General features: G+C 35.2%; 1 protein-coding gene across 2 annotated transcripts; it reads right to left on the bottom strand.

Annotated features, from left to right (window-relative positions):
- Positions 1–210: 210 nt before the first annotated feature.
- On the bottom strand, positions 211–8533 carry LOC133877056 (E3 ubiquitin-protein ligase BIG BROTHER-like). Of its 2 annotated transcripts, none has more exons than XM_062315291.1 (9): positions 8303–8533; positions 7248–7348; positions 6986–7156; positions 6310–6547; positions 4947–4981; positions 4508–4552; positions 2166–2293; positions 685–793; positions 211–580 (listed from the first exon to the last, which is right to left on the bottom strand). In XM_062315291.1, the coding sequence occupies exons 3-9, from the start codon at positions 7124–7126 to the stop codon at positions 524–526; spliced, it is 753 nt and encodes a 250-aa protein (XP_062171275.1). In that variant the 5' UTR covers positions 7127–7156; positions 7248–7348; positions 8303–8533; the 3' UTR covers positions 211–523. The 2 variants fall into 2 exon arrangements, with proteins under 2 accessions (XP_062171275.1, XP_062171276.1); XM_062315292.1 differs by lacking the exon at positions 8303–8533 and adding an exon at positions 8043–8204.
- Between the last annotated feature and the right edge of the window lie 1261 nt (positions 8534–9794).

Raw genomic sequence — 9794 nt, 5'->3', positions numbered from 1 at the left:
GATTTCCATCTGCTGGCTTTGGATGTCTTAGTTTTATAATAAATTTCATATGTTTGAGAAACCAAATCAAGGATGAGTAGCTCCCAATGCCCCCCCCCACCAAAGACTTTTTATAGTGACCGTAAGACTTTTATCCCCTTAGTCATCCTGATAGGTGTACTTGAACCAACAAATCCAACAGTTCGTACCCAGTCAACAAGATGTATAGAATTTCAGGGCCAGGAAAAAGAAAAAATGTTGATTGGAAGAGTAGGCAAGATGAAATGAGATGAATCGTACAAACTTGATCCAATCTCCCGTCTTTATCACACATCTAAACCTATATGGTCTGAATTCTATTTTTATAAAAGCTAATGATGGTTCTTCTACCAAAGAAAGTGAATTTTTTTTTTTTTTTTTTCTGGCAAATAGGAAGTGGAAGACAGAAACAAACAACTTGTATGCAAGAAAGATACCCAACTGGAGGAACAAAGAAAAAAAAAAAAAAAAAATTGGAGGTTCGCTTCTTTAAGCCCGTCAGTGATTATTCCTTAGTTTTTAATGCATCAGCAAACACCTCGGTGTAACATATGGGGCAAGCCTGAGAAAAGAAAACATTGTCAGCTAAATTTGGGTTGGAGGCTAAAACACCACTAATGAGATATTCTATAATTTCTAATTTAAAAATCTCAACATGCAGCTAACCTTATTGATGCTAAGCCATCTGGTCCCGCAACTAGCATGGTAGACATGTTTGCATGGTAGTGTGATCCGCCGGTCACCTCGTTTGTATTCCATCTGGCAAATTACACATCTGTATAGAAGAACCAAATGAAGCAAGTTAGACAGACAGCCCACGAAAAGCTCTTACGCTAATGGGAGGCCTCAAAAGTGTAAGGCATTGAACACAGATGCACCGCCAACTGAATGCAGTTATTCCCAAAAATTTGTATATTATTCTCTAACGCGTACCAATATGGATATACGAAATTGTGCATTCATGCATTAGATGATTACATAGACATTAATGCTCATCAAAATTAAGGAAGGCGGATTGCAATGCATATGAACTATATAGAACATGTGCCATGCCTAACAAAGTAGCCACAAAACCACAAGTTCAAGTGAAAAGAATACAGTCTCCCTATTAACATATAAATAGAATATTTGCCGCAGATGACTTCTAAAAATCTCTCCCAAAGGGTAATTTTCACACTAATGATTTTCTATTAAATTTCAATCATAGCTGGAGAAGGGATTGTTGGTTATCCGTCACACTTTACCCTGAGCAGTAAAATTGAGAATCTCAACGAGTTACTGTAGTATGCAGTAAGACTATCCATAAGAGGACATACCTAATAATACACTAGTAGCATAGATGATGGTGAGATGTTCAGGTATCATCTGTGCAATCAGGAAGAGGCAAGTCAGGGCATCTGACTCTGTCCATTACTAATATTAATACTGTTAAAGATTAATCTTTCTTTCTTTCTTTTTTACTTTTATGATTTTGTTACAGGAAGGATTTGTAGTCTAAGAACTGCAGCACAGAGTCCCCCACCCCCTCATACCTCATCTATTGCCATCTTCACCGAATAGTAAGCAAAGAAATCTGCTCTTGTGGACAGAAAAAGTCAATTGTAAGATTTCAAGGTAAGTAGCTATCTAAAACATCACCAACACCCAAGCCGGTGGAACAAGCATGCAGCTCATAATCAAGAGCGCTGTTTTCACCCTTGCAATTGACAGTGGGCTGACAATAAAATTAAAAACCCCTACACTTATTTCCTCTTTCCCTTGTCTTTTAAGTTTCCATTAAATTAGACATTATGTGGCATTACACAATGCAAGCAGAAGTCCAATCTAAGCTACAATCATACAACCCATCTCCAAACTTCCTTCAAGCAATGTTGTTTCACAGAACACCTTTTTAGGAATGACATGCTTACAAAATCCCTAGAAGGTTCAAATGACTTCATTTCCATTAACCTTTTTCTTTTTCTTTTTTCAATAACTCAAAATTAGTCTAGGTCCAGGAAGATTATTTGCTTCACTTAATCCTGACATTCAAAAGCTAAATAAACATATTTGCTAAAAATGGAAGTTTTTTTTAAAAAAAAAAATTTTAAAAGAAGAAGAAGATATCACAATCTCATAAAAACACAGTTTTCAAGCCCAAACGTTACCTCTCATCCCGTGACTTCCTTCTTGAGAAGAAACCACACTTATATTTTGAGGTTGGAAGCAAAGAAATCAAGTCTTGAGAAAGACCTCGACTTTGAGTTCCAACTGCCTCGCCTAACTCGAGTAATTCCTGAATATGAAAATACTTTCAGTAATATGTATTATTAGAAAGAAAGAAAAAATTGCCATAAATAAGTCACTTCTATACAATTCAATAGTTTCAATTATTATCAACATTTTTAGGAGGTGTAGATTTCACATATCACATATATTTTGAGATGAGAACCACCACTATAATTGAAGAAGAACATTTTTATATCTTGAAGCAACTAATCACCATTAATAAAATGTGTATGGCCAAATCAGCATTAATATCTAATCCACCATCCCACGTCAAAATATTACAGCTCATAAGGCATATAGAAAGCTTGGAATATGATCTGCTTCACGATTCCTTCCTGCAGGCTCAAACTAAAATTACAAGACCACCTTATGATAAATAATACACTGAAAGTCAAAATGGCACATAACACACAATCATCAGCCTAAAAACTATGTATATTCCAATGTTTCATAATTGCAATTGGACTCGAAGTGTCATAGAGGGCAAATAACACAAATGAAATTTAAGCAACAACCCATGGCTATGACCTAGCTCCTATGGCTTTCCCCGTCATACCTGGCTACAACCACCAGAGTTGGGTTTAACGCAAGCAATGAGCGATTTGGATTGGCTTTGAAACAACTAATACAGCACTTCAACTGAAATGCTTTAGAATAATTTGGGAAAGCAGGAAAGGAAACAACTATAGCGGCCAAGAATTCTACTATGGCCATCAGATTAAACTATAATCGAGATATGCAAAATGAGTATTTAGGTGTTCTACATGATTGCTTTAAAGAACTGAATGGTTTGGCACACAAGTTATGCTAACACTATGAAGCTAATCTGGAGCACCAGAAACCACTTTTTTTGGGTCCATAAGTAATCAAATTTTATTATAAGGAACAGTATAAAAGGTACAAAGTAGGTGTTCATTGTAACCTCCAGAAAATTACAATCTAAAGCTCAAAAGGGCAATAAAAACCACCATGGAAGCTGCCTATAGCTTTCATCCAATTATAAAGCATCCTTCAAGAACATTAACTTAATCTTTCCAGAAGACACTAAAAGACTTGAGGTTTTAAATTTCAATGTAGTTTTGAGACTTGACAAAGGTTAAAACATTTATAAAATTTGATCAAGTATGTTCCATAAACTGTCATATAAAAAAAAATTAAAAAAATTAAAAAAAAAAAAAAAAAAAAAAAAAAAAAAAGAAACCCTCATTTACATTTGTTAGAATACTAATTAAATAATTAAATTCATCATTTCTTATTAGCTTAAACTTTTGGGACAACTGATGATTTAACATGATATCAACATAAAGGTCTAGAATTTGAACCTAACTCTACAGTTTACCCTCCATTTCATTTAAATATTCCATGTGTTAAGCCTCACTTGTTAAGGAACAGTTTGAACCCACACGCGAGAATGAGTGTAAAATATTAATTAAATAATTAAATTCATCATTTCTTATCAGCTTAAGCTTTTGGAATAACCGGTTATTTAATAATAGTAAAACACCTTAACTGTCTACAGAGTTGTTTAATGTGGTTTACAGTATGCTACACAAATCTCTTAGATTTATAATACATGTTTCTTTGTTAATGTCTGCCATTTCCAGTGCTGATTACTCTGATTCCAACTCAGCAGTGCAATCAGATGTTAGAGACATCATATAGACCAATATACTACACCTAGCCAAGCTGACATTATAGCCCCAATGGCCTACATAGTTTAATCAACCTATTAGTACAGCCACTAAAAGTTCTTTGGCTATTCACAATGTAAGATTCATGCTAGTTCTATAGGTAGAAAAGTTGAAAATTTGGGAATCACATCAAGTTGTGACATGATCCACTCAAGACTGCCTCTTACAAAAGTATTTTATACTAGGAGCTTTTACCTCTCTCGCATTTCAATCATACATGAAACATCATTATTATTATAGTATGACGTGCTTGAAATTTCACATTAAAATTCTCATAAATGCCAGACTTGCCACAGTTTTTTCGAATCTAGAAGCTTTGAAAATATTAATTTCCAATTGCAAGCTTCTTAAAACTACCCAAACCACTTGAACAAAAAAGTAGAAGCTACTTAATCTCTTTCTGCTATTTTACATTAAACTTAGAACCAAAATTTATAGACATACTCAAAAATATAAATTGAAGTGCATACTCGGCACATCAAGATATGCAGCAATGCTAAGAGAAAATGTGCAACATTTTATGTTCTAACCTCATAGGTCATGTTATCAGGATCAATGTTGTCTTGCCAAATGACCTGCACATTTCAAGGAGAAGTTGTTTCAGTTAATCAATGTGTTAAACTATCATTGAGTTTCTCAAGTGAAACAGACATCCATGTTAGAAATAAGTTCATTCATGCAGCAATGATCTGGAAAGAAAATTCAGGGCCCAACAGCTATGACAAACACATTTTAGCAAGGAAATTGATTAGTGGGAGCCTGGAAGGGCTCTGTGTGTGTGTGTGTGTGTGTGTGTGTGTGTTTACGCGAAGTATGCATGTGTTAGAGAGAGTTGACCACCCTCCCCCCCACCCCTGCATTTTGTGCGTGTTAGAGAAAGACTTGAAGCAACACATGAGAGGCTATTCATATGTTTACAGCACTTAGGTACATTTTGTTTTGCACTCTAAACTTATAAAAGCTACATACCTGATAATCATTAGAATTTTGATGTCTCCGTGGGCCTGAAAAATAAAGGAAGTTACTTAAATTAAGGGATAAGTTGTTTAGATTCCAATCAATATTATAGGAATAGGGAAAAAATCAGAGGGAGGGAAGAAAGGCTGATGACAACTTCTAAGCAGCCACGAATCCCTTTATGCCCAACTAATCACAAACATCAAGTAATGGAAAATTCTATGGTACAACCATCATATGTAGTCAATATCTTACATCTGTGGGGTAACAGGGGTTAAATTTTTAATTTGTACACATGATTTACAAATGCTTGCTAACTTGGCATGCTAAACTCTTGGCTTCTAAGTTCCCAGCACACGGTTACTTTAAGTGAGAATAGAGTGGAGAAAATAATGATTAATGGCATTGCATATCGAGGTGACAGTTCAAATCAGGTGATTCCATGAAATAGTAGAAGGTTTAAACCATTCATAATGATAATAATGAGTGCACAAGAATAATACATTGGATAATATCGCTAAAGTATATGCAGTATCGCTCTTAGAATTTCAACCTAAACAATTGCTTGAGTTTTTTCTTATCACTGCTTTTACTTATCAAAAAAAAAAAAAAGAATTTCAACCTAAACAAAGCACCAGCTCATAAATTGCCCTCTTGAACAAGAAGTTTGACGAGCTTGTTTTCTCAGCCGAGTATTCTGTTCTTTGGTTAAGAAGGCTCCCTCCTATGTTGCTTGGGTAAGAAAGAAAAAGATATTGGAGGATGGTCCTCTGTTGATTAGTCTCTAGATTAATCAGTCAAATTAATAGGTTTCTAAGATCACTTGCAGAACCAAGAAAACCACTTGTAACATACCATTGATTCATCAACTCAAGTTAGAAAAAAGCTGGTAAGCTACAATTGCTCCTCCAAAGTCTAATGCATCCAGTATCCTTGACAGTTGTACTAAAAAAACCAACTACTATATGGTGCTGTGACAACTTGGCAAAGTTACAAACGTCAACTCATAATGTCCATGTTCTACATATTTCAGTCAACATAATATGCATACCAGTTGATTGCAAAAGTACATGATACTACAAGCTTTACAAATCAATGTCTACATTAGGGACCACTATAGCAAATAGTTAGCCCCAAACAGGGAAAAAGAGATTGCCAAAGCCTACCTGCATGAATTTGGCAAACATTGCCAACAGTTGGCTCTAAAACAGTTTAAAAAAGAGATTAACAAAATACTACATGTATAAATTTGACAAACATACATGAAATCATGTAATGAAAAATCCTCTTAACTGCAATATTAAGAACAACAAACTTTACAATGATTAACACACCTAATCAATATCTTCCATGTTCCAATGGATTTAGAACTTACATTCTATATGGTTGTCATGTGTAGTAGTGCTTGCATTTCCGTCCCATTCTGTATGTATTGCAGCAGTCTGTTCATTAATCATCGTTGAAGAGTTCTCAAATGGCCTTCTATATTCATCAATTCTTGGTTCATGGTCATTCACCACATAAGCATGACTATGATCGTAATACGTAGTGCTCTCAGGTTCAGAAAAGCCAAACTTGTACAAATTTGTATTCATGGGTGGGTACACACTTTCCTGCACATATAGGAAGGAAATCTTATTCTTACATGAAATATTAATATAATTTTTGCAGTGATAAAAAACCAATTAATTTTAAACAGGGATCGACATTATGTAACCAAACACTTAAAAGTTCAAACTTACAAAGTATTGGTAGTAGACAAATTTAAAGTACAAATCAAGTATAAATCAGAATTTATGATAAATTCTTTTCAGTTTTTTTTTTTTTTTTTTGGATGAATTACATATGAGAAATTCTAAGATCCATATAATCAAAGTACTGCTTCCCCACAATCCACATCTAGGAAACGGAGTATTGTAACAAGGGAACAATCTCTATCAATTAAGAGAACAATTACGAATCTTTTGAGCAAATTGTTGCTGAAAGCATACAGAAAAACCATAATATAATTTCCCTATATTTCAAAATTTATGACATCAAACATAAAGTACCTGACCATGTGAAGCACCGGAAAAAATGAAATTCACATGTTCATACGTAAGACCTTCAAAGTACTCCATAAAGCTTCCAGCTGTACTATAAGGATAGCTGGTGTTCACATAATGAGCTCCCATATGTGGATTCCAACTCATTTTGAACCACTAAACTCTCACGCAAGAAATCTGTGGCACAACAAACACGGAATAACAAAATGAATACTTAATTTTCAAATGCACCAAAGCATACAAAGAAAACAAATGAGTAGATGCAAACCTGAGCTTCCTTCAAAATTCTCGCTTGCAGATTCATTCAACGGAAAAATCAAGCGGCCAACAAAAGCCGATTAGTTCTTGGTCTTACAATGATTCCTACAACTGCAGAAAAAACAAACAGAATTTCCCAAAAGTAAATTCAAACGCTTTTTAGGTGTAAAAGCTAAATGTAAGCAAAAATAGATAAATGAATAAATAAACAACGGTTTCTACGATTAATGCAACCGTTCAAGCAAAATTAGACAATAAGTTATGTTTCCAAAACTATCCAAAGGCTCAATTTTTTTATTTTTTATTCCAATCATACAGTTCTGCAACCATATAACTTGTCAATGGTAAATAGTTCCATAAAAATTTTATCTTCTAATAAACTATCCATATAAACAATTTTCCATCAAAACAACCAGAACAAAGTGGAGGAGAAAATTATTGAAAACATTATAAAAGAAAAAAAATGCAAATGCGTAAAACACCAAGGTCGTAATATTTTTCGCCAATTTGCAAAAAAATTATCCTGAATTTCCCGCAATCACTAAACGTAAATCACGTGCTCGGTTTGGCTGGTCAGAAAATGAAGCAAAAGGAAAAAATAATAATAATACGATTTAATATTTCCCTATCATTAATGATCCAAGAAAGCGTAAAATGCGCTTCCATCCGAGCCTGATACCAAGCAATTCCTGCTTACACGACCTAAACTCCTCCCACGAAAACCAAATTTCCATTTCATTTCCTCTCCTCGCCCCCCATCTTCTCAGCAACCAAGCAGAACATAAGAAAACCACCAAAAAAGTACCTCATTACATGTTACCGATCTCCAACAGCTCACTCCACACCAAGAAAATTCACGTTTTTTCTTAATTTCCTTTCTTTTTCCCAGGATTTCGGTCCCCGAATTTTCGGGAACGTGAGAGAAAGCACGCCAATGGAATCAATCCATCACAAACTATATATAAATCTATAATTTAAAAAAAATAAAAATAAAATAAAAAAAGCTCGTAAAGAAAAATAAGAAGAAAGAAAAGGTGGATTCTGTAGAGGGATTAAAGAACCGACATTGATCGCTTTTCTTCTGATTCTGATATGAGCTTCTTCTGCTACTCTGCGGATGTGTGTGCGAGAGAGAGAGAGAGAGAGAAAAAGCGCACGAGGAATTGGGAACGAAATGGCAGCTTCGTAAATAATATCCAGTTCTTCACTTTGGTTTTCCACAGATTCTGTTTCAATCCGAGGCTTTTATGCGGTGGTTATTTCATGGACACGCGAAGCCAACTCCGTTACGGGTGGGGAGGGGGGGGGGAGAAGTGATCCGGTGTCACGCGCTGCGTGATTGCAATAATTGCACCTCTACCTTTTTAATCTTTTTGCTTCTTTTTTTTTTTTTTTTTTTTTTTTTGTTAATTAATTTTGGTTTGGATTTAGTACTTGTGAGTGTGTGTGGGCATGTTAGCTACCTCACCCACCAATGAATAATGAATCATGATGGTTCACATGCAGTTCAACAGTAGTTATAGTTTGTTGCATTCACGCCAACCTTATGAGCAATGTTGTTTGTACCCGATTCTTTCATATGAGTAATGTTAAAAATTACATTGTTGTTCAATAATACTGACAAGAAATCTAACAATCAGTTAAAATTGTCACGTGATAATTGTGAAATAAAAATATGGTATATAGTCTGTCGAGAGTCGACCGGGCGGCTCGGGCGACACTACATCACTAATTACAATGGGTTTTGATTGATTACACTCTCAAATTGAGCTCATTTCTCATCAAAATTATTAAAGTTAGGAAAGCATTATGAATCAAATAATTAAGCGTGGGCATGCATGTGAGAGTCAACTTGCGCAACCGAATCCTAGGGCTGTGGATGGGGTTGCAGTTGGTGGTTGGCTTGTCTTTTCGAAATGGGTGATGAGGATGGTTGAAGAAGGATCACCAAAACCATCTGACTTCCTCTGAAAATGGAAGTTGGTGTTGGTTGGGGGCTTTCGTTGGGAATTAAAACTACAAAGCACACACTTCTTATTAAAGAAACACTCTTTTCCCCACTTTTGCATAGCTGGGTGTTTTTATCGCTGCTCAACAATCATGTGGGCGCCAACATACGTCTAATGTCATCTAGGTAGGGCATCCAATACACAATGCTATCCCCCAAAAACAAGTTGAATAGAACGAAAGAATGAGGGAAGGGCATCCAACAGCCAATGATAGGAGTGGGTATCGGTTCGGTAGACGGTTAATTCAGTCGATTAACCGACTTTGTTGGAATGCAATCAGCGTATTATTTCAGTTAAGTCGGTTAATAAGTGGCTGGTTAAATCGGTTAACATTCGGTTAATTAACATGGGTAATGAAACAACATCGTTTTATTTTTTAAAAAAAAAAAATTCTATCAAATGTTTCGTTCTTTACTAAAACAACGTCGGTTCGTTTTATGTCGGTTCGGTTAAAAAACAGTTCGATTCGATAAGTCAGTTAAAAGGTGATTTGGTTTGGTTCGGTTACCGAACCGACTTTCAAAGTAAAATTTTATACTTACTACCAA

Source organism: Alnus glutinosa, chromosome 9 (genome assembly GCF_958979055.1).
Source record: "Alnus glutinosa chromosome 9, dhAlnGlut1.1, whole genome shotgun sequence".
Taxonomy (NCBI): domain Eukaryota; kingdom Viridiplantae; phylum Streptophyta; class Magnoliopsida; order Fagales; family Betulaceae; genus Alnus; species Alnus glutinosa.
Note: the sequence above shows the minus strand (reverse complement) of the source record. Positions and strands in the feature narration are given on the sequence as shown.

What these genes read in the sequence shown, in the direction of transcription:
- LOC133877056 (XM_062315291.1), bottom strand. Translation starts at nt 7,126, where the DNA reads ATGAGTTGGAATCCACATATGGGAGCTCATTATGTGAACACCAGCTAT. An exon ending in AGGAAGTCACGGGATGAGAG is followed by an intron (nt 794 to 2,165) that starts GTAACGTTTGGG and finishes TCTTCTATACAG; the next exon opens with ATGTGTAATTTGCCAGATGG. An exon ending in GATGGCTTAGCATCAATAAG is followed by an intron (nt 581 to 684) that starts GTTAGCTGCATG and finishes TTCTTTTCTCAG; the next exon opens with GCTTGCCCCATATGTTACAC.